Source organism: Choloepus didactylus, chromosome 2 (assembly GCF_015220235.1).
Source record: "Choloepus didactylus isolate mChoDid1 chromosome 2, mChoDid1.pri, whole genome shotgun sequence".
Classification (NCBI taxonomy): domain Eukaryota; kingdom Metazoa; phylum Chordata; class Mammalia; order Pilosa; family Megalonychidae; genus Choloepus; species Choloepus didactylus.
Genome location: NC_051308.1, coordinates 175,063,005 through 175,087,457, shown reverse-complemented (window position 1 = coordinate 175,087,457; position 24,453 = coordinate 175,063,005). Strand labels below are relative to the sequence as shown.

The 24,453-nt window shown below is 34.3% G+C and overlaps 1 protein-coding gene across 6 annotated transcripts in view; it reads left to right on the top strand.

Moving 5' to 3' along the window:
* The window catches only part of LRRC7 (leucine rich repeat containing 7), a 618,288-nt gene that overhangs the window by 485,371 nt on the left and 108,464 nt on the right, over nucleotides 1–24,453 (top strand). For 5 of the 6 annotated variants that reach the window (XR_005215335.1, XM_037826923.1, XM_037826924.1 and 2 more), the window contains exons 15-21: nucleotides 1,827–1,926; nucleotides 4,061–4,185; nucleotides 6,185–6,433; nucleotides 11,170–11,370; nucleotides 16,153–16,264; nucleotides 16,486–16,666; nucleotides 18,360–20,043. Coding sequence is in view for 5 of the 6 variants with exons in the window: in XM_037826923.1 (XP_037682851.1) it covers nucleotides 1,827–1,926; nucleotides 4,061–4,185; nucleotides 6,185–6,433; nucleotides 11,170–11,370; nucleotides 16,153–16,264; nucleotides 16,486–16,666; nucleotides 18,360–20,043 (2,652 nt within the window). In the remaining variant the exon portion in view is untranslated. Of the gene's footprint in view, nucleotides 1–1,826; nucleotides 1,927–4,060; nucleotides 4,186–6,184; nucleotides 6,434–11,169; nucleotides 11,371–16,152; nucleotides 16,265–16,485; nucleotides 16,667–18,359; nucleotides 20,044–23,792; nucleotides 23,934–24,453 lie in introns of all 6 variants that reach the window. The other variant, XM_037826929.1, reaches the window with a different exon arrangement.

Below are 24,453 nucleotides of genomic sequence, written 5' to 3'. Positions count from 1 at the left end.
CTTGTGTGAAATTAGCCATCACAAGGTAGGAATTTAAATATCTGTTTCATTGCATTACGTATTACAAGTCCCACCTTCTTTAAAGACTTTGGTTTAACATCTACTTCATTCTCATAGATCTAATACCCAAAACGGTTAGTTTTCACAGCTTTTTAGCGCTAGATGGTACATATATGTCCTTAAAGTACTTAACATTAATTAGGTCTCCAAAGGTTAAGAACAGAAATCTTTGCCACAATCCTCACAAGAGGGACTTAATATCCATGCTTCTTTTTCCCCCGTGTTTTTAATTATAATTAAAAATCTTTATTCAAGAAATCCGTAGGTCTCTTTTGGCAACTATTATCAGTGCTTTTTGTGAAATTCTTTTGATGTTATTAAAAATACCCATGAAAATAGATTATAATCAAATCAGTAACTGAGTATTTATGAATATTTTATTAGCTAGAAAATAGCATGAAACAGTTCAAGACATCTGATTTTCCATCAGCAACACTGGTAATGGACAATTTTGACTTGGTATATTAGTCTTCTTTCATTTTTTTCTTATAACTCTAAAATTTTGAAACACTTACCCCAAAATATGAATAGCCAAACCAAAAATAATGTCTTGAATTTTAGCTTGCTATTATTTCTTGAGCGTAAATGCAGCAGTACTGATAAATGAATTGTTCATACTTCTTGGTGTTTGGATACTTTTGTGAAAATTTTTAAATATCCTCTCCCAAATGTAAAATGTAAATGTAAAAATGTTTGTTTTCCTACAGTCATTGCAGTACTTGCTTCCATCTACTGAGTAAAAATTAGATTTTCATTCAAAATTAAAATCTTAACAATGATCTGTAGATTTTTCTAGGCATCAATATATCTTTATAAATAAATCATTTCCGGAATCAGTGTGAACTATGCTAATGGAATACTCAATTCTATAGGCTTGCATTGTGAAAAAAACATATCCTAATATCATGATTTATTATTTTTGTGGGAAAATGGACAGAATGGTGACTGTATCATTTAACTTTTAGTCAGAACAGTGGCTTAATGACTTAGTTCCATGAGACAAGCTGGTATCTCAAATCCCCTTTAAGCTTTTCTCCTATTATTAATAAATGTCATGAAATAAGCAGGCTTTTTAAACATTAAATAATATAACCATTTTCTATATATTTCTGGTATATAATATCAGAGTTCTAAAATCCCCTTCAAATAATAGTATTTATGAAATCAAATTAATAATAGAGAATGAAATATAACCATAGATAAATAGATTTTGATATATCAAATACACATACAGCTGCATATTTGTGTGCAAATATATATATTTGTCTTTGGTTACAAAAATATCTCCTAAAAATAAATGCTTGTGTTTTAACCTATTAAATTCATAGATGCCCTTGTACAGTGAATTTGGTAGCAAATTCCATTTGTCTTTTTAGGGCAATCCCCCATGAAAATGATGAAAGGCATATAGAACCATTCCAAAAACTTAGGTGAATGATTTATAACATATTGGTCTTTTCAGGATTAAACTTACTTCACTGACATTGCTCAGTGAAGATGAATAGGTTTCGGTAAGCTTTATAGAAGAATATACTAGAGAAGAAGAAAACCTCATTATGAAAACCTTAGAATTTGAAAATGTTCTTCAACAATAGTCTTATTTTATGTTAGATATACTTTCTTAACCCATTTCTATTTTCTTCTTTTATCTTTTAGCTGTTTTTCAGCTCATCAAAGCCGGACTATTGACCATTATCTTATATAAAATAAATATTCTTTAGATTTGCAGGCATTATTAATCAAATTCATATGTTTTTTGCTTATAGTCCAAAGCCCTTATCCCTTTACAAACTGAAGCCCATCCAGAAACAAAACAAAGAGTATTGACTAACTACATGTTTCCCCAACAACCTCGTGGTGATGAAGGTAAATTATCAATAGTTACTTCTCTTATTTTTATAATGATTATGGATAAAAGTGATTATTTTTTTCTGATCCCTACACAAGAATACTGGCATCTGGGCAAAGTTATTAAAGATAATTATATGATACACGTAAATCATTTGGGGTTTGCTCTAAGCCTGAATCTTTTCTTCCCTTCCACACACACTATAATATTTTTAGTAAGATTTGACAAAGAAAACTCTTCATCTTTATATTTTGGGTGAAAATATTGACCTTTTAGGAGCAACAGCTTCTCTTGGAGAATTGTAAGGCTGGACTTGTTAACCAAATGCCTTACCCAGCTAATTGAAATGAGCAAGAGCAATCAGATCTTTAGGATGGTGCAATGAGCTGGCTTATGTTCTGTGTGCACTATTTGCACAAGCACAATTTAAAAATTTAGTCCTGTGACCTCAGGTCCCAAATTATTTCATGTTATGAGTCAACCATAAAGAGATGACTTGCAAATAATGACCATTCTTTCTTTTTCAAGTTGAGTTTCCCTAAATATTGTTAGCAATTATGAAAGGAATACTTTGAAAAACCTAAATCTTTTTTCCTTAATTGAATCTTCTATTCTATGATCAGATGATTCATAAAATTTTAAAGGAAGTTTGTCCTTTAACATTTGGAATTTAGCATAGGTTCATGGTATCTACTGTGTCATAGTAACAGTAACTCTTGGAAGAGTACACCCATTTTAATCCTCCATACTTGAATGAGACCAGCCTTTAAAAAAAATCATTTTACTTACATACTCCTTATTTTCAGGGATCATTATAATAAATGGCTTTAGTCTCTGACTTACAAATGTTAATGAAACATTTTGATAAATTTCAGGATATTTTCATTCAAATTTTGGTTTACAGAAGTAGGAAAAGGAAAGATTATTTTATAAGTCTCTTTCAGACTTCAATAAAATTGATCTTTTGAGCTTATGAAAGAAATGCCACCATGTTTACATATGGTGTAAGAAAAATCTAAAGTAAGGATTATGTTTTTATTCATGCAGCTTTACTTATATTTTCATTTTAGCATCCCTAGATAATCAAAATATTTCATTTCAAAAGGATGTAGGGAGAAATGAAAAGTATATTAATCAGTCATTTCTGAGATATAGTCTCACAGATTAAATCTCTGGTTTGTCCTAGGGTGTGAGATAGATCCGGTTAGTTAAGGCATAATGGAAGGAATTGGCCTAGTGTTTTTGTTTGTTGGCTTGTTTTCTCTTAAGGACAGAAGAGTTGCTAATAGAAAAGCTTTTTGAACTTTAAACAAGTCACCCTTTGGTTTTTCAGATGAGTGTAAATAAATAAATTTTCAGAATCCCTTGCAGCAAACAAAAGGTCATGCTTTGGAAAAAAATTTAGCCTCTACTTTTATTGCATTTTCATGTAGCTCTTGACAATAATTTTGCAAAGACAGTATTACTATTAGCCAACCTTTTGGTGTAAGTTAAAGATTCATAAGCCATTTCCCTGTTAATTTGAGACACATTTAGACTAATTGAAACTTTTATGGTAAAGACAAAATTTTCTGCATTCTCTAAAATAAAAGCAAGTATCCCACCATCCCCTCCTTTCTAGCTCCCCCAAACTGATTGTAATCTTAGGTACCTTGTTGCAGACCAATGTTATGTAGTATTTTTATAAAATCAATCCTGATAGAGTTTAGTGTTTACAAGTGGGTCCTGCAGTCACACAGTCATGGAACAGAATTCTGAATTGGCCACAGCGAATCTGCATGACTTTGATTAAGTCTCTTAAAACTTAACTATAGTTTTCTTCTTAATAAAATGAGGTAATCTTAGTACTACCATTGTGCTTTTGTGAGTATTGAAAGAGATAATGTTTTCAAGTTCTTACCAAACTTTCCAATCCTAATATGTAATTAATGTATACTTAGGAAAGCTAATTTTGAGTTAAGATGTTAAAAGATCATGTAACAGATATCAAAAGAATTTTATTCCCCTTTTCTCTCTGTTTCTTTTTTTCCTTTCTTTTGTTTGTATTACCTATCACCATTTTTTTTTTTTTTTGGCATAGTGTATTAAGCACTATTAATAGAATGATATGTAAAATTTAAAAAGCAATAATACTTTGGAATCCAACTGCAGATTTCCAGTCAGACAGTGACAGCTTTAACCCTACGCTGTGGGAAGAACAGAGACAGCAACGTATGACTGTTGCCTTTGAATTTGAAGAAAAAAAGGAAGATGACGAAAATGCTGGGAAAGTTAAGGTGAAACTTTTAGCTTTTGTTTCTTCTTTCTCCTCCTTATTCTCTTTGTGCATTATTTTTTAAGCAGAGTTTGGGACAAATTGGGTGACCTCTGCTAGAAGGTCAGATGCATCTTCATGCCTCATGGTAGTGCCTCTCGTTATAGCCCGCTGGTAGCTTTGGAAGCAAAGCTTCAGAATTAGACTAATGTCCCAACTCTGACTGAGTAAATGTGATATGCCACCGCAACCTACAGAATAACAACACGAGAGAGATTCAAGCTGAAAGACAGCTGGAAAGAAAAACCCAAATCTGGTTGATGGACTTCACCTAATCACCTTATTTCATCTTTGACACTCTTAAAAGGATTTCTTTTAATCACTGAGCAAGGCATCATGCAGACTGCATGAAGCCAAAACATACATTTATGGAAGGGTAAACTGATAAATATATTTTATTGGCACTAAAATATCTGAAAATATCTAAGTTATTTTAGAAGAGTTTATGGATTTCCTTAAATGTGAAGACAGGTTTTCAAGAAAATGAATGTCTACTGGTAGGTGATGTTCCTTAAGGAAAATAACTTCAATTTTTTCACCTCAAAAGCATATTTTAAAAATCTTTCATTGCAACTAATCTGAATCAAATAACAAGGTTGAATCTTAAAATATACCTTTTCCATTGTTTAAATTTTAAAATATTTTTAGATTTAATCAGTGTCTGATTTTTATGTTATCATCATGGCAATATCTTGAATCTCTCAATATTTTATAGTATTATTTGCTCACTTTTCCATCATAGGTACTAACAACTCTCACTCTTAGTAACTAATTACATAAGTAATTGTATATGCATTCTATTAATAATCTAGATTGTGTGCTGTGTTCTTCTCTGTCCCCTTCTTCCCACATTCCCTAAATTTTATTTCTTAAACCAACATACTCAAAAACCTTTCTAGAATTTTGGACAGTAAGGCAATTAAGCACTTACTGATAAGGCCTACCTGTTATCATTATGGAGATCCCAAAATGGATTCCCAAATCCAAAATGACAATTTTGTGAGAGATTTGGGTTAAAAAAAAATGTTTCTCGTTGGTTAATGTTATCTTAATAATTCAAGAAACATTTTTTTTACTTGTGGGGAAAAAAAAAAACTGGAGAACATTTCAGTTCTTTTAATAGGATTTTGTATGTTAAATCCGGAACCAATGGATGATGCATTCTGTACTGGACCTCTGATTCATTTTTATATTATATTTAATTGTCAAAAACTACATGCTTCCTCCTAAAAATCTATACTCTAAGGATTTAAGAAGAAAAGAGTTAATTTAGTATACTCTGGTATATGTGTCAATAAAAACATAAAATATAGTAAATGCAAACAGTTATTTAGAAGCCCTGTTTGTATATTATATGATCAGGTTTATTATAATCTGAGTAGATTCATTATACTTTAGAGTATATTTTCTCTAAGTTTATTTATATTTTCACTTTCCCTTGGTGAAACAATGTGTGTTTCCAAAATTCCAACTACTAATTTGAATATTTCCAATGCCATTGGCTATTGGACAAATTAGAGCACAAACAAACTTCTAAATAAATCATCATGGAAGCATGATGTATGGAATAACACCAAAATATTACACTAAATTTATCATTCTTTTCCAGTTCATTACATGTACATTAAATTTAGAGTCATTTTATTTTAATTTACATAAAATTTTAAAAGGAGCTATTGACCTATGCCATTAACTTTCAAATGGACTAGAGTATAATGCCCTATTTATAATGTGTATAGTATAGTATGAATGCTGCATTGTGTGAAGAAATCATGATCCTTTAGCTTCATGTGATATTGGTACTGTTTTATTACATAGAGTTAAAACTAATTTTCTGATGGTTGTTTTAAATGCATTACCCAGAGTGAAAAAAAATATATTAAGAGTGGAAAATGATAAAGTGAAAGTATTGCTACAGTGCTCCTCTTTCTCCCAGAAAATGGAGATTCCTTCTCCCACAGGATCTCTCCTGCCAAGCCCCCTGGGAAAGGGGCCAGCGTGGGATTACTCTCCAACCTGCCAGATTGTCTGGCGATTGCTGCACACCATGGGCCAGGTGTGATCAGCAGATCCAAGATATGCCAGTCCCCCAGAATGACCCACAGCTGGCATGGGGTTGTATAAGTGGCCTCCAGCAGGAAAGGAGCATGTGTACTCAATTGCCAGTTGCAGCACAATCCACCACTCTTCCCTCTCTAAGTGGCAGACAGGTAGGCCTAGGTGTTTGGGGTAGGAGAATCCCCCATGTAGAGGCAACCTTGGAACAGTGGTTTATGGGGTATGTTCTGCATGATATTGGGTAAGAAATGTTGATCACATAGAAACCTTCCAATTGCCAGTGTTTGATCCCAGTGTAATTTCTTTTTTCATTGACATTGGCAATGAAGTGGGGAGAACTAAGTCAGAGGGGACGGGACATCTATATGAGATGCCTAATGGTGGGGGATGTCTGGCATGTTTTGTTTTGTTTTTGTTTTTTTTTTTTTTTTGAGTTGGGGGTTTCATTTTTATTTATGTTTTTATTTTAAATGATTTTTCTCCTTTGATTTAAAGCATGGGAATACCAATAGTTGGGCAGAATGTTGATGGCACTATTGATGCAGTCTCAATTGCCCCACACCACACACAGGCACACTTATGTCAATTTTGGGAGAAAATAAATAAGCAAAACTTCAATCTTCAAATAGCTTGAGATTTGCTAAGAGTGGACTTTGAGCACAAAGATGGACATCTGAAAATCATCAGTTACTCTTTAATTTGAAGATATAGATAAGAATTCCTGTAAGAGAAGATATGTTTGGGAATTGTGGCAGACAGGACTTCCCTAACTCAGTGGGTCTTGTTTAAGGGTTGAGTAATAAAACTGAACATGCTTTAATGGGGTGTGAAAGAATAGTGCCTTTTTTGTATGCTTCATCATCCACATGTAATGGACTAGATTCTTATTCTGTGTCTTACATTCTTTCTGTAATGTAAGGCAAGCTGAGAATGAATCCTTTTCCAAAGTAAAACTGTTACAGTTTTCCTTTCTTTGTAACATTCCAATTAATTCCTAGCATAAGGTGATATTTAATAATCAGTGATTGAAGCATTAACCTTTATTTCTCTTACTGGAATTTACCATGAAATCAAATCAGAATTTAATCATTATATAAGAAAACCACAGTTTTGTGTGAATTCCAGATGTCATTTATTAATGCCTTAGCTATTAACATGACGTAATTCTTTCTTTCTTCATTACTAAATTTTTGGGGGTCTCCAACATCTTGCAGCTGCTATTTGCATTTACTACACTTTATTTATATCTGAGAAATAAAGAATGTTGTGAAACATTCTTTTTTCCTAAATTAAAAGAAAATATTTCAATAAAAATATTGCACTTTAATAAAATGTCTGTGTGACATGAGCAAATACTTTTTGGTGAGTGACAAAACAACACTTTAATAAGCATATCCTTGATAGATTTTCCTACTTTTGTATATTGTAAATGAATTTATCTTTTTTTCATCTCTATTAGAATAGGGAATTTTTCTAGCCTATATATTTAGAAATATAAAGAAACTGCTTTTATATTTTTGATGTTAGTGAACTATTAAAATAACTGGGTTTATGATCATGTTTATTAATATCTGAGGCACTGAATAATGGTAGGAGAACAATACACTCTATAAAGGGGTATAAAATATGTCTTTATAGCACTTATAAACATAATAGAATTATAAAATATTATGTTTTAATTTAAAAAGTAAGTATAAACTATTGTGTTACTTCGCTTTATTTTAAAAAGATAGTTTAAATTATCTTATTTAACTCAAGAAAATTCACATTTAGACTTAGAATATTTCTTCCTCAGGATCAATCACATAAGTGCTGTACCTCTACCGGGGAAGAGCTCTGAGCTAAGTGACATTTGTGTAGCATTAGCCTTGGAGTCAGAAAAGCCTGGGTTTGAATCTTGGCATTGCTAACTACTAGCTGTGTGACCTTGGACAAGTAATCTGCACTGTTTAAGCCCCAGTTTCTTTCTGTAAAATGGAAACAATAAATAACTGTTGCATGGGACTGTGACATTTGTAAGATACATCCCTAGAAAACATTTAGCCTGGGTCCCTGACACAAGGCAGATGCTAATTAATAACTGTTGCTGCATACAATCTGAAAAAAAAATCTAGACATTTACAGGGTTTATGTGTAACCATATATAGTGGGAATCTAGATTGCCAAAGAATCCAGATTTCAAAAATAAAAATATTTTAGAAAAAGTATGTGATCTCTGCTACAACTTATTAAATGTCAAAGGACTTTCATATTCATTATCTCATTTTGGCTCTAGAGTAACTCAAGTATGTGGAAGAGATATTAGTATTCCCATTTTACATGGGTAGAAACTACACAGAGAAAATACTGACTGATAGGTAAAGTTGAGGAAAATTTTATGGCTTAAATTTAGGTCTTCTGACTCCAAGTCCAGTGCGTTCTGCTAGTAGACTAGTAAATGGGAAGCAAGCTTATGTTATAGGTGGAACAGATACAAATTTTATGAGACCTGAAGCTTACACAATTTGGGGGCGGAACTCTTTAAGGAAGGGGCTATACAACGACCATGTAAATATATAAGTAAGGCCCCTCACATGACAAAAGAAAGGCCCTAAAGCTTAAACTTTATTAGCTTCCTGATAAGTCTGCCTGTTTCTAGATTTAAATAATTTTGGAAAGATAATATATCTGAACACATTCTAGTGATATCACCAAAATATCACATCAGCTTGCTTATAAAATGACCAGAATATATTGGCACCAAAGTCATCAGTAAATAGTCATCTAATTATGTCAGATGGGACATGCCATCTACAAAAAGTAGACTACAATATTCAGTGAGGTATTTAATCTATTAAGGAAGAACAACTCACATTTCTTTTATGTTTGATTTGATTTTAAAGTATAATTTTAGTGTTGAGGATTTTTAAAGTGCATAGAATTTTTATCTATTTTCCTACCAGAAAATTATTTTTCATTCATATACCACTGGTGATTTAAAAAAATGATTTTAATTGGTATGAGTGTTACCATTCTACAATTTATATGTATAGAAAATGTAGTTTTTTGACTTTTAGCCCTTTGATTTCAATTACCTAAGTTCAAAAATATAACTTAAAATTAGCTTTAATCTATGATTAACATTTCTAATACCAATGTAAACAGCAGATCCAAGAATGCATGCATCTCAATGGAGGTTGTCTAGCATGGATATCATTCTTTTTATGTTTGCCTGAGAATGCATTATAAATTAAGTACCCTAGTATATTTCTATATTACACTCTAAAGACTTATACCTTTTTTCTTTAAAGTCTATTTTTTTCTTGGATTATATCTTGATGACTTTACTTCTATATATTATTAATTCCATCCTTATTGATTTGAGAGTGTTAAAGAGACTGAACTACATTTAAACAACACTTACCTTAACAAAATTATCTGATTGTTCATCAGATTTCCAAGTATTTATCAGAAAAATATTTTTAGATTTTTAGTATTGGAAAGACTGTTAGATTTCATCTGGTGAAGTCTAGTCCTAGTGTTTGCCAGATAAAGAAAATGAGCCATAGACAAGATAAAATAGGAAGAATAACACAGTTGGTGGATTTGCTAAAACTTCAGATGAACAAAAATGGTTGGATTCATTTTCATAGTCCTCAGATCTATACTATCATTATAGTTTCCTACATCCCATGAATTACATGGGTGTGTGTGGGTGGATATGTGTGTGCCCCTCCCTCTTTTGCCTTTTCTTTCTTTCCTACCCTTCCTCTTACCCTTTCAGCTTCTCCTCCACGTTTTCTCCTTTCCCCCAACACACACATGCACACACACACACACACACACACACACACACACACACAAACACAAAATTCCCACAGACACATACTCACCACAATAACATGAACCATTCCATTTTGTAAAGTTGGTTCTACTCAGATGCAAAAAGTGATTATTGGAGCAAGCCAGATCATGTAAACCTGCACCTTATTTTTCCTTTCACTTCCTTTAATTAGGATGGACAATTTCTATTTATTCCATTTTAAATATAATAAGCACTCTGATGGAAGGATATTCTCTATGGATGCCTCATATTTCTTTCTCTAAATTAACTGCTAAGAATAGTCATTAATATGTGCCCCCTTAAGTCAGATCGATACCCCCAAAATTAATTCAAGAATGGAAAAAATATGTGGATAAACATGAGCTGAAATTTACATGATTCCCTAAAATATCTTAGAAAATTTTCTCAATTTTTTATTTCTTCTTATACCTAAGAAGCATGTTACTTTGTTAGAATAAAACTAAATATAAAAACCACTCTGAAACATGTTTTCCCTTATGTATCAACAAGAACCAGCTACCCTACCTTTTGGTGTAACATGCTATTGATATAGAGCTGATGCATATTGGGGCAGCAGATGTAATCTACTTCCCATTTTTCATAGATGACAACTCTACTTGTAAATATTTGGAGGTCTCCTCTTATTATCTACATTGATACTCCAAAGACAAACTTAACATCAAAATTATTACTTGCAAATAACTAAGAAAGGGAAGGAACAACCTTTAAATTTTAAAAGAAGCTTAAAGTCACAAGAATAAATTGTTCAGAAATTACCAGTCATTTAAATGCTTGACCTACTGATTTCAGTTATCTACAGAGTAGTTCTAAAGGTAGGATATAATCTTAAAATTGTTTATAACCTAAGAGGGTACAGAGGGGTGGGTTGAAGTACCACTAGGAGAATGCAAGAAAAATACTGTGTTCAACTTTACCACAGTTTCTCAGTCAGCTCAACACTTACCATCTTGCATTTGGTTATATTATTGCACATAAGATGGGGTAGTTTTGTGAATACTCTTGCTGAAGGTATTTTATGTTAAATTTCTTTTTATAAACTTCTAGGTTGAAATAAACCTAAAACGATATCCAACTCCTTATCCAGAGGATTTAAAGAGTATGGTAAAATCTGTTCAAAATCTGGTGGGTAAGCCAAGCCATGGAGTGCGTGTTGAGAATTCAAATCCAACTGCTAACACGGAGCAAACTGTGAAAGAAAAATATGAACACAAGTGGCCGGTAGCCCCAAAGGAGATTACAGTGGAGGTATTTCAAGGTTATTGGTAATTGCCAGCGTGGTTTGGATTTTTTGGAATTACTAAATTATCTGTTATTTTTCAACTGAATAGATCTTTCTTAATAAGTATATATTTCCCTAGAATATAACTGAGTTTCTCCACTCTTTCAAACTCTGAGGGTTCCATTGATAAGTCACAGATTAATGACACCCTCATGGCCTAAAATCATTAATGCAGCTCCAAAAGTTCCAATACACACACAGAAGGAGTAGTTTGCTCACCCAGCTTCTCCCGGCCAGTGAGTGCCTTATGCCATTTGAGTAATATTCTTTTGGCTACCGCAAATTATACTGTAGGAGTCATTAGAAAAGACTAAGTGAATTTTTTTATTCTGCAAATCTCATTCAAATTCCTGATCAGATTCAGAGCAAATTTTTTTTAAAAAATGTTTTCATGTTCAGGCTACAAGCTTTATAGGAAACACTGCCAATAACAACAAAATGAGGGAGATAAGTTTGAAATTTAGCTTTATGAAATTTAGTGATGTAAGGCTTAATTCCTATATTTTAGAATGAATTAGAAATCCATCCTCATCAATTTGTGTGGTCTGTAAAGAATTCAGCTACATTTATACCACCTCTGTACTATCCCATCAACTCTTCAGCTAATTCGGTTACCACCTTGTTATCTTCATTAGAAATATAACTGACATGAGTACATCTAAAAGTTCATCTATCTACCTCTCAGAAATCTAGATTGGCAGAACTCTTTTACAGGTATGCATTTTAAAGCATCAATTTGTCACGGTTCTTAAACATCAACTGTCTATTTAGCACTGTGCTAAACACTGAGAAAGAAGAAACAAAATGTGTGCACAGTCCCATTAAATTGTGTGTAGTCCCAAATAATTTAAGTCTAGCCAAATAAACTTAAGTCTAACCTACCTGAAGTGATTAGAGAATATATTGCATAAAATATGATCACATGCTTAATTGTGTAATGGAGGATATATGCTATAAGAAATTGGAAAGATAAGCAGTCTTTGCCAGCCAGTTAAAAACAGATATATGACTCAGTTTAAAGTTGAGCTGCATATTAAAGACTAGATTATTCTTTTAAAGTGAAAAAGAGAGGAGGGCATTCCAGGCAAGAGGAAGGAAAGGAAGGAAGATGGTACAGTGAATAAAGCTCTAACTAGAATGAGAAAAGGGTAGAGTTTCCTAAACTTTCTGAGCATACGAATATACTTAGTGTCTAAGTAATTTTGTCACAGTGCCCCTAGATCAAAAGAAATACCTGAAAATTCCATTTATTAAGTAGTTGGTCCAAAAAACTTGGTAAATATTTATACCCTATTTAGTAGCATTCTTAAATAACCACAACTGCTTATTAATGGAATATGTGCACCTATTGAATACCACCTACCTTCTCAAACCTTGGCATCGTATGGGACACCATCACTCTAATTTCTGTTTCACATTGATTTTCAAAGGGTGCTTGCTTTTTGATCAGAGTGACCACCAAATCCCAGCTTCATAGAGATATCTTGTCAACAAAGGGAGTGTGGTAAAACATAATGTTGAAACTGAGAACTACCTCAAGCTATTAGTTCATGCACCAGTATTGTTTTGTTTCCCTTTGTTAGACAGAGGAGCATATATGGTATCATGTATGTCCTTCAAATAGAATTTACTCAGCTCAAATCCTGGCTGTATTACGCATCAGATTAATTAGAATTAAGACTTTACCTCTCTGAGCCTCCATTTCCTTATCTGTAGAAAGGATGATGATAATAATCCACTCCTCACAAGACTATCTTTTAAACAATTAACTGGGATAATATAGAAAGTGTTTAGCATAGTAGCACAGTAGCAGATATATAATAGATTTTCCATAACTGATAGCTGTCTTCATCTTCATCATCACCATCATCATCGTCATCATTGTTACTCTGCTCATAAAAATAAGAGTACACCTGGATCAGTGCAAATCCATCAGTCTTGCTTCAGCAGTGCCACAGAGGGCCACAGATTAGCTGATATCATATTCTCTTCCTGGTCACTAGGGCTTTTTTTGATTCAAAACTAAAGTTTGTGAGCAGAGCCAGAGATGTGAACCTGCATCAGCCCATAGCTTCCTTTCAGAGCTCTGGTCATAATTTTAGGGTACAAGTTGAAAGCTTAGTCTGTACAGAGAAGATAACTTGAGTACTAAATGTATAAGGCATAAGGGAAAAAAATGAGATAACATGAAACCCTTAGTTATATTTACATCTGTATGTGTGTGCAACTATTTGATTTGCTTTTTTGTGTTCCAAACACAAAACAAAATGCTTCTACTTCTATATGAGGTATCATAAAAAGATCTCCTTTTTAATCATTATTTAAACAAATGTTACATATAGATTCATAGAATGTTAGTACTAGACAGGAATTAGCACTAACTCTATTACTTTCATTTTACTGATGAATAAGAACCAGAGAAGTATACTGACTTGCCCAAAGTATCCTGATTAATAAATGGTAAAGCAGAAATAGAATAGAAATATGTCATGTTGTAATTTGAAATTTTCTTTACAAGTCTTAACATACTTTATGCCTTTTTTGGTAGTTGCTCAAACTTGCATCTGTCTCAATTTATCCAAAGGTGTGTACAAGCTTTTATTCTCTATTCCATCACTGTAAAACTTTAGTGTGATATTTCTAATGCTGAATCTTCCAAATAATTTCCAAATTCCAAAGATTTCCCTATTCACCTTCAGAATTATCAGCTGTCCTACTTTCTTTCCTATCCTTATTCAAATCCGATACTGAATTTCAAGCCCCTAATGTGCTCACAACTGACCTCACCAGGAGGCAGTATCATGTAGGGAAGTTCACTGGACTAGAAACCAGGAGAATCGTGTGCCTATAAACTGGATCTTAGTCTAATTATCCATATGATCCTGGGTGTCTTAGCTTCCTAGGACTGCTATAACAAAATACCACAAACTTGCTGGCTTAAAACAACAGGAATTTATTCTATCACATTTCTGGAGACTAGAAGTCTGAAATCAAGTTTTTGGTAGGGCCATGCTCACTCTGACACTTCTGGGGAGAATCTTTCCTTGTCTTTTCCTAGCTTCTGGTGCTTTGCTGGCAATGCTTGACTTTCCTTGGATTGCAACTGCAGTATGTCTGCTTCCATTGTCCGATGGTGTTCTCCACTCCTATGTCTGCTTCTCTCTTCCCCTTCTTGTAAGGACACCAATAATTTTGGATTAATGGCCCATCCTTCTCCAGTATTACCTTGTCTTAACTTAGCTTATTCCAGCTGCAATGACTCTATTTCCAAATGTTTGCATTCTGAGGTACCAGAGGTTAGGACTTCAATATATCTTTTGATGGGGATACAATTCAGCCTATTACACTGGGCCTTGCAGAGTCTCATATTCCTACTCTAGAAAATGAAAGGTTGGACTAGATGATCTTTACATCTTTTTCTATTGAAATATTCCTAAAAATAAAAAAAAACAATTAATGAGTATCAGATACCATATACCAAAGTTATTTGCATGCAAATATTCCCATACAAACCTAACCAAAAACAAACCAACAGACTGAATTCATGCCAAGAGTTAAAGAAATGGGTATTTCTCTGCAATACCAAAAGACCTGAATCAGTCACTATGGGGAGCCTTGGTAGTGTATAAAATTTATAGTAAGAGTTTCTGTCTGATCATTACACTATATGATTAACTATAAAGCAGGACTTGTTTATGTCCTCAAATATATTCCTTCTCTATTTAGATTTAAACAAAATATAAATGTGTTACATTAATGTTCCAAACCAACAAGATACCAGTGAATTTAGAAAAACTGAAAAATTCTTCTTTGAATTCAAATTTACCTAAATTTTAAGGAAAAAATGACATGAAGATAACTGCCATGCATAAATTTATGTCACTTCTTACTCAATATATTTAAGAAAATGAGAATTTGGTATTTTGTTTTCTCTAATACTCACTACCTGGTTAACTAGGAATAAGAACTTGAATCACAGAAGTTTTTAAAACTCATGTTTTATACATGATCATTTGTCATTATGAAGTTATATGCTTGTCCCAAAGTTGTTCATTACACTCAATGAATGGATATAAAATGAATATGTGTCAGGCTATATTGGTCATGGTAAAGATTAGGAATCTTAGAAAGAAGGCATAGTAGAATTAGAGAAATTGAGACGATCAACTGGAAAACATAAGCATTTAGAGGGAGAATAGCAGGAAGAGTGAGAGTTATAGGACTCAATGATGCATTCATGTGGCTAGGGATGGGAAAAAAAATCTGATTGGTCAGTGATATGCTTTCCCTTTAGACTTCTTAGAGCATTCACCCCTTAGGATTCTTATATGTATATATCTCATATGTATGTATATATCATGTTTCATATATGTGGTTTATCATAATTCAGCCCAGTGTTACAATGAGTTATATCTCATCTCCCCAATTAAATTGTTAGCTTCCAGAGGGTAGAGGCCACATTTTGTCTTTGTTTGGAAACTCTGCACTTCTTTGCACAGTGCCAGGCATATAAACAGCATTCAACAAATATCTGAATGGACTCACTTAAATTAAATTAAAAAAAACAAAAACAAAAACATTTTAACACTTACCTCAGCAATACATATGGTTCATTTCTCTCAGTGCCCCACAGTGAATTAAATTCTAGAGCCCCATATTTGAATCTAAGCCAAATAAAGATATTGCCATCTTGGTTAACCATTGTTTAAATGTTTACTTTCCTTATCCTATATTATTATATCTCCCAGGATTCTTTTGTTCATCCAGCTAATGAAATGAGGATTGGGGAACTTCACCCTTCATTAGCTGAGACCCCTCTGTACCCACCAAAACTTGTTCTGCTAGGGAAGGACAAAAAAGGTAACATTGTGAACCCAATGTGGAAAATATGCTGCAAATGCATGTGCATGATGAATAACCTGTTGTAAATTATGGTACACTGTGGTCTACAAAAATATCTTACAGTAATGTATTTATGACGTTACTTGGTATGGTATCTGTTTTACAGATACTTGTGCTTTTCTGTATTTATAATTGTCAATGTTCACAACTTTTTAACATTTTTCCCCTTTAAATTTCAGAATCAACTGATGAGTCTGAAGTTGACAAAACTCACTGTCTGAATAATAGTGTTTCCTCAGGCACTTACTCAGACTACTCACCTTCCCAGGCTTCCTCAGGATCCTCTAACACCCGGGTTAAAGTGGGGTCCTTGCAGACAACAGCTAAAGATGCAGTTCATAATTCTTTGTGGGGTAACAGGTGTGTGTAGAATTCCTTCTTTTCTCAAATGCTTATTTTCAGCATCTTTTAAAATGAAATCTTCTTACTTTTGGAATTGTGTTCAGCGCATGAATGGCATAGAAGACAGCAGGGGCAGGTAAGCAAATATAGTCTACCTGAGACTTCTAAAAGCTGATAAACCCATCTTACAGGGAAGGCCTCAGTTTAGGGAAAGATGGTAGGAGATTAACAGGATGAGATCATGGTCAGGAAAAAACAAATTTAAAAATAAAAAATTTTGCTTGCCCAACACATGTTTATGATGCATGTGGAAATTTTACCATCCTAAATGGTGTTGCGGATTAAAATAAAATTTATATAAAGTATGTATGTGCTTGGAATATTCAATAACATTTAATTTAAATTTTAATTGCTGTCATTATCATCATTTTATCACTACCTGGAGAAGTTAGGAAGTTTATAAACGTGTTCAATCTTTCCAAAATGGCTCCTACTCTGTGTAACTCCTATTTTACAGATGGAAAAACAAAGCCATGGAGTGCAATAAAGTGATTCAATGAGGTAGTATTTACCCAATTCTAATTCCCCTGTCCTGTAACTTGTTGCTATGTTTTATATTACAAATAGCAAATAAAACATCATATGATATAGTTAGTCAATAATTTTTACACATATTTTACTGATAATATTGCAACTGGTGGCAATGTCTTTTTTAGTCATTAGCGAGTAAGTATTTAAATTCATTGATGCCCATGATTAAAATCTACTGTTAACACTTTCAGTTTATAAATTGATTGTTTGTGATGTAGGCTGAGATTAACTTAGGTACTTTGGGAAGATGCCTTCTAAATGCATTTTTTTTTCAATTAGCAAAAGCACATGAAAAGTTTCCATTCACTAATAAAAGATACACAATTCAATATTATTACTGTGAAAATGGTTTAGAATAAACTTAGAAAGATGAGCATTTACTAGTGATACTGTGGTCACTGGTAGAAATATGCCAGTGACCTAAAGTTATAATCTACATTTTAGAAAAAGATACCTGAATAAATTCTCTATATAGTGACATTTATAATATTTATTTATAATATCTACTAGCTTTAGTGTCCTCAATACCTGGCCTTTAAAGAAATGTAATTTGAAGATGATTTGGGTTCATTAGATACTAAACATCTTTCAGAAAGGGACTCTCAACCAATAGTTTGGAAACCTATTGAATCAGAATCTCCAGGGATGGGAACCAGGATTCTATATTTTTAAAAAGTTCTCCTTGTGATTCTAATTATCAGCCAAGTTCCAAGACCACTATTGAAGACCTGTATATTTCATTCATTCATTCATTCATTGAACAAATATGTATTTAACACCTACTATGTGCCAGGCACACTTCTGGGCCTGAAGGGCGAAAGATTGCCGTCCTTATTAATTTATATTCTAGCAAAGGACACAAGACAATCAACAATAAATATAATAGGCAAATAAATTACATAATATATTTCAAGATGGTGGTTACTAAGAAGAAATAAAAGAGTAGGACAAGGGATGGGGTGGATTTTTTGGGGGGGAATGTGAAATAATAATACCATCTTAATCATGAGGTATGGATGAATGATCAATTAAACAAAGGATGGTGGCATTCATTGCTCCTTGTTCACTAAGATCCAACTCTTTCTCATTTCCATATTTCTTCTTCCTATTGTGTTCACAGGATTGCACAATCTTTCCCACAGCCTCTTGATTCAAAGCCATTACTCAGCCAGCGGGAGGCTGTTCCCCCAGGAAACCTACCACAGCGTCCTGAACGGCTGCCAATGAGTGAGGCTTTCACTGACAACTGGACTGATGGCTCACATTATGATAACACAGGGTTTGTTGCTGAGGAAGCCACAGCTGAGAATGCCAACAATAATCCTCTTTTAAATTCAAAATCTAGAAGCAGTGCACCTTCTCATGGACGCAGGCCTTTGATTAGGCAGGATAGGATTGTTGGTGTTCCCCTGGAACTTGAGCAGTCTGCACACAGACACACACCAGAAACAGAAGTGCCTCCTTCCAATCCTTGGCAGAATTGGACCAGAACCCCTAGTCCTTTCGAAGATAGGACTGCTTTTCCTTCCAAATTAGAGACAACCCCCACCACCAGCCCCTTGCCTGAAAGAAAAGAACATGTAAAAGAATCTGCTGAAATACCTAGTCCTTTTTCTCCAGGAGTACCATGGGAATATCACGATTCCAATCCCAACAGGAGTCTTAGTAATGTCTTTTCTCAAATCCACTGCCGCCCAGAATCTTCTAAAGGTGTTATTTCAATTAGCAAAAGCACAGAGAGGCTTTCCCCACTAATGAAAGATATCAAGTCCAATAAATTCAAAAAATCACAGAGTATTGATGAGATTGACATTGGCACATACAAAGTTTATAATATACCATTAGAAAACTATGCTACCGGGAGTGATCACTTAGGAAGCCATGAGCGACCAGATAAAATGTTGGGACCAGAGCATGGTATGTCCAGTATGTCTCGCAGTCAGTCAGTCCCAATGCTGGATGATGAGATGCTCATGTATGGAAGTAGTAAAGGGCCGCAACAACAAAAAGCTCCCATGACAAAAAAAGTCTATCAGTTTGACCAAAGTTTCAATCCTCAAGGAGCAGTGGAGGTTAAAGCCGAAAAGAGGATGCTACCCCCTTTTCAACACAATTCTGAGTTCGTGCAACAGCCCAGCAAAAACATCACCAAGGATTTGATTAGTCCTAGATCTTACCGAGGATACCCACCAATGGAGCAAATGTTTTCCTTTTCTCAGCCATCTGTTAATGAGGATGCTGTGGTAAACGCCCAGTTTGCAAGCCAAGGTTCCAGGTCAGGCTTCTTGAGAAGAGCTGACTCCCTGGCAAGCTCCACAGAAATGGCCATGTTTAGAAGGGTCAGTGAACCTCACGAGCTGCCTCCCAGCGATAGGTACAGCAGACCTCCATATAGAGGAGGTCTGGATCGTCAAAGCAGCGTTTCAGTGACTGAGTCCCAGTTCCTGAAAAGGAATGGCAGGTATGAAGATGAGCACCCTTCATATCAAGAAGTGAAAGCTCAGGCGGGAAGTTTTCCAGTTAAAAACCTTACCCAGAGGAGGCCACTGTCTGCAAGAAGCTACAGTACAGAGAGTTACGGTGCCTCCCAAACCAGGCCAGTTTCAGCTAGGCCTACTATGGCAGCTCTTTTGGAAAAAATACCATCTGACTATAACTTGGGTAACTATGGTGACAAGCCATCAGATAACAGTGATATAAAGACGAGGCCTACTCCTGTGAAGGGAGAGGACAGCTGTGGTAAAATGCCTGCAGACTGGAGACAACAGCTGCTTAGACATATAGAAGCTAGAAGGTTAGACAGGGTATGTTTGGCATTTCTCTGTAAGAATATCCTTCCTGCCTTTAGTTTTACTTTATTGGCATTTCAAAGCACATGTAGTGAAGCATGAACTACATGAATAAAGAGATGATCAGCATTTTATTTATCTTTATATTGTGGGGAAATTGATCATAATAGTTCTTGTAATATTGCCTAATGCTCTCTAAGAGTCCATAATCTGTAGGTGAATTATTTATCAAATCTAGCCTAAATATTGTTAGTAAGAAAAAAGTCAACTCTATAATGGGATGGTGCCTCAATTGCTTTCTAGCCATTAAGGCAAAATGCTTCTCCTAGGACACCAAACTGTTCACTGGTGACCTAAGGAGTATGATTTTTACTGAATCTATAGTGAGTATTTCACCCCTTTCTGCACCAATTCACTTATATTGAAGTCAGGTTTAATTTGCTTATAAAATTTGCACTTAGTAACTGCTACGGGACTACTAAAGTTATTACTTCTAATGAGCAATAATCTTCCCAGCAAGAAACAGAAAAACACAATAAGCAGAGATTGAATGCCCTCCTACACATTATTTTATTTAATAAAAATCCTTGCCATTTAGAATGTTGGTTTTTATACAGAAGGAACTATTCAAATTCAAATTCACTACAGAAGACAAAAGTAGATGGTGTCTTTACAAAGACAACAGAAACTACAAATTAGTGTGTATGTTGCAGAAAAAAAAGAACGTTAATCCCAATTCAGTTAAAAACTGAGTCACAGTATGGAATGCACAGTGATTTGGGGGAGTAAAATATCATATAAAACCTAGAATTACTTTGTGTTGCCTGTACAGATCTTTCTAAGAGAAGTCTGGTGTTTCATTTTCCGAAAATATTATAATTGACCATCATCACTCAGCATACTTTGTGGATTTGGTGTAGAGGGCTTTGTGTGCTCTGCATTGACGTTAGAAACTTGATCCTTTTTGTGAAAATAAGGCCTTTTTTATTTTGTTTTCTAGGTTTGAATCCTCGGTATTAATTAGGGATCTGGGTAATAACATATCATTAGACTGTTTCATTCCATAGTTTTATTATTTTACTTTTGTCCTGCTAAAAGCACAGGTCACTGCATTTATTCTGTATTTCCTTAATATTGAATTTTGTGCTTTCAGGTTTACTCTTTTTCAATAATTATATTGTTTTGTAGGTCGTGTCTACATGACAAGAAAACAAACTTTTTAGGGCAAGGGTGAACTAATAAATGTGGTGTTAGTTTCTCAATGTGGAAATTGGTTCTGCCTTGCAAAATATTTCATCAGCATATCTGTTTCAGATAGGTGTGCTCAGTCCCACTGAAGGGAACCTCATCACCTCATGACTGGCTGTCCATGGGAGACACCTGGTCGCTTGTCACCAAGCCTAACCTCAAGTTATGCCCTCCATGTAGCCAGATAACTTGGAGGGGGAAAATTTTGGGGGCCAAATAATACATTACAGTTTGGGAACTCTGGCCTTGTGTAGACATGACCATACATAACAGGGTAAGATGAACTAGTCAAGAAAGGTTATAAAAAGCTTTTTGAAGCATATTTACAATGATTAACAATTTGAGGCAATAGAAGAGTAAGTGAAAACAAATCACAAAAAAGATAAGACAACATTCTAAACATTTCTTCCATCATATATTTACTGGTTTCCCAGATAAATGGTTCCTCTCTGTTGATAAGAGCTACTGAAAAGTAAGTGACTCCTCTAGATGGAACAGGAATTTGAAGGGTGTGGAAATAGAATTTGAAAAGGGGTATTTGGATCAGTAGATGTCTGAAAGCCCTGCCAAGTCCCAGAAAAAGTGAACATGTGTATTTTCCATTGCTGTGATATCTCCCTTTTTTATTAGCTCCTGTGTTGCCCCTTTGTTGTTTGTTTGTTTGTTTGTTTTTTCATTTTTCAGCATAATTTCAATGTATATTCAATATCTTCTTATTTAATTCCAAGAAATTAAATCGCTTTAGAGTATTGCTTCAAGCTACTGGGTCTTGGCACCTCTTTCTCTCGTTTTCTCCAAGCAACATTTCTTTCCCCCTCTCAATTGAATTGCTGAGTAAGCTTCCCAGCTACTCCATAAGATGAATCTGAGGTACTGATGCACTGACTTGTTATGTAAAACTACTTTTGACATAGCTGTGCTCCATTCTGTCCAAAGTTAGCGTGCACCAGAGACCTGATGTGCCTTCTTCCCAGTGAAGCTTATTTAAGCCATTTGAACCCTGGCAATCAAATAGAAAGGAAGCTTAGTTATATTGGAAACTACAAGATCTTTTCCCATTCCACTTAAAAAGAGAACTCTCTAGAGGCCTGGACATTGCAGAATTTTAACAGCCCAACATAATGCTGGTGAAAGATCTCAGTATTTACTGGAAGAGGCAGCTCCAAGTACTACCCTAGATAAAAGTAGTGCTCTAGGTAACCCCAGGGCTCATCCTTTCACTGCAGAGGAACTCCACTGTGATTGAGAGAATTTAAAACATGAACCCATATGTCTAAGACTGCTATTCTTCTATAGGAGCTGAAAGAGCACAAGACTAATTTCAAAACTTTTTAAGGTATCATTCAAGAGCCAGATTGAGATGTTCAGTGTCCTGAACCCCATCAGGAGTATAATAGTCTTTCAGTTGAGTTCAATGAAACTTTGATGCTAAAAATCATTACTTTGCAAATAATGCCCTCAGAATAGAATAACTGCCTGTTGTTAATGTTCAATAATATTCAGTTAAGAAAAAGTGTATTAAACTAATTTCTGTGGATTTTTTTTTCCAAAATAAGAGAATTATTTAAAGGGGCCAAATGATGTCAATGACTACATTTCCATTTTAAGAGAGAGGTGGAGATTTTACCGATGGAGACTATTTGATAACAGATCATCCAATGTTTTAAATTTTAAATGAAGTTCTATAGAAAAAAAATTATCTAAAATATAATAGTTTCAAACCCTTGGAATAACTTGAGATGTACCTGTTGAAAGGTAGTCATAATGCAAACATCACCTGAGTTTTCTATAGGTATTCAGATATATTAGATACATGACATTAATGATTGAACAAATAATTCCTTTGGTATTATTACTAAGTTTCTCTAGAATGTAATTTTTAAGAAACAAAAAGTTTGAATATTTGGGTCCACCTACAACTTATGTGATAGGCTTCACTGAACGAATCAGTAAATTCAAACCAGTGGTCAGATTGAGTTTTTTGACCAGCTGTTTATTTGAATTACCACAATTATGCTTATAGACCGAGCATTAACAGAGACTGATTTTGGCTTTAGCATTGCTTAAGGCAGACTTAGAAGCTAGCATTTGTGTGTGATGATCTCACAATGTGAAAGAGGCCATAATGTTTGCAGCTGACAAAATTTGATTAAGATCTCACTGTTCAAATTTCGAAAATTAGCAGACTCTCCCACAGATGTATAATACTGGCCCAAAGACACAACTATCATGATTTAATGTGAGATGATAAATTTAATGCCTTTGAGTTAGCAGCAAATGTAAAACAGGACGTATCTTCTTTGCTTTGTCTTTTCTGTAGTTTTGGATGGTACTCATTATGTGCATAACTAACACTGTTTACTGTATGCTTCTGTCTGATCAAGTGCATGTTTAAAAGAGAAAGTTCCTGTTTGCCTGCTTAAAGTTAAATGTTATAAATTTAAACATGTTCATGTAATAATCAGTTTGTTCAGCATGTGTTCACATCCTGTCACATGATTATTTCCTCTACTCAGAATGCTGCTTACAAACACAACACAGTTAACCTTGGCATGCTGCCCTATGGAGGTATTTCAGCAATGCATGCAGGCAGAAGCATGACTTTAAACTTGCAGACTAAGTCTAAATTTGATCTTCAAGAACTACCTCTTCAGAAAGTAAGTATGGACTGCCCTACATGTGTCAGCATACCAAAAGCCAATTAATGTTGTTTGTTCACTTAATGTGTTTAGGCTGTACATACAGCCCCTGCTTATAGACTCTCATGAGTCCAAAAGCTAAGGGCAAAAAATGTAGAGCCCAAACTCTTAGGTGCTAAATGAATTATTGTATCTAGACTGATTATCAGGTTCCTGCATAAAGCTTTGCTTTTTGGATTGAGCAGGTACATGGCTTTTTGTGTTGCTTTAAAGTTCATTTTTGTTATTCATTTTTTTCTGTTTTTTCTTTTTTTTTTCCTTTCTTTCATGTGTGCTTGTTTAGAGATCGACTATCTTCTCTGGGTGATGCTTTTGGAGAACAAAGCTGGAAATTGTTATTGGATTTTGGTTAATTCCTTTGGAAAAGACACAGTATCCTAAATTAGAACAGAAATTAAGTGGTTGGCATTTCTAAATGCTTCTCCAGCCCATTTTTTTAAATGGGAAATATTACACAAAAGAAAATATGAGAGACAAG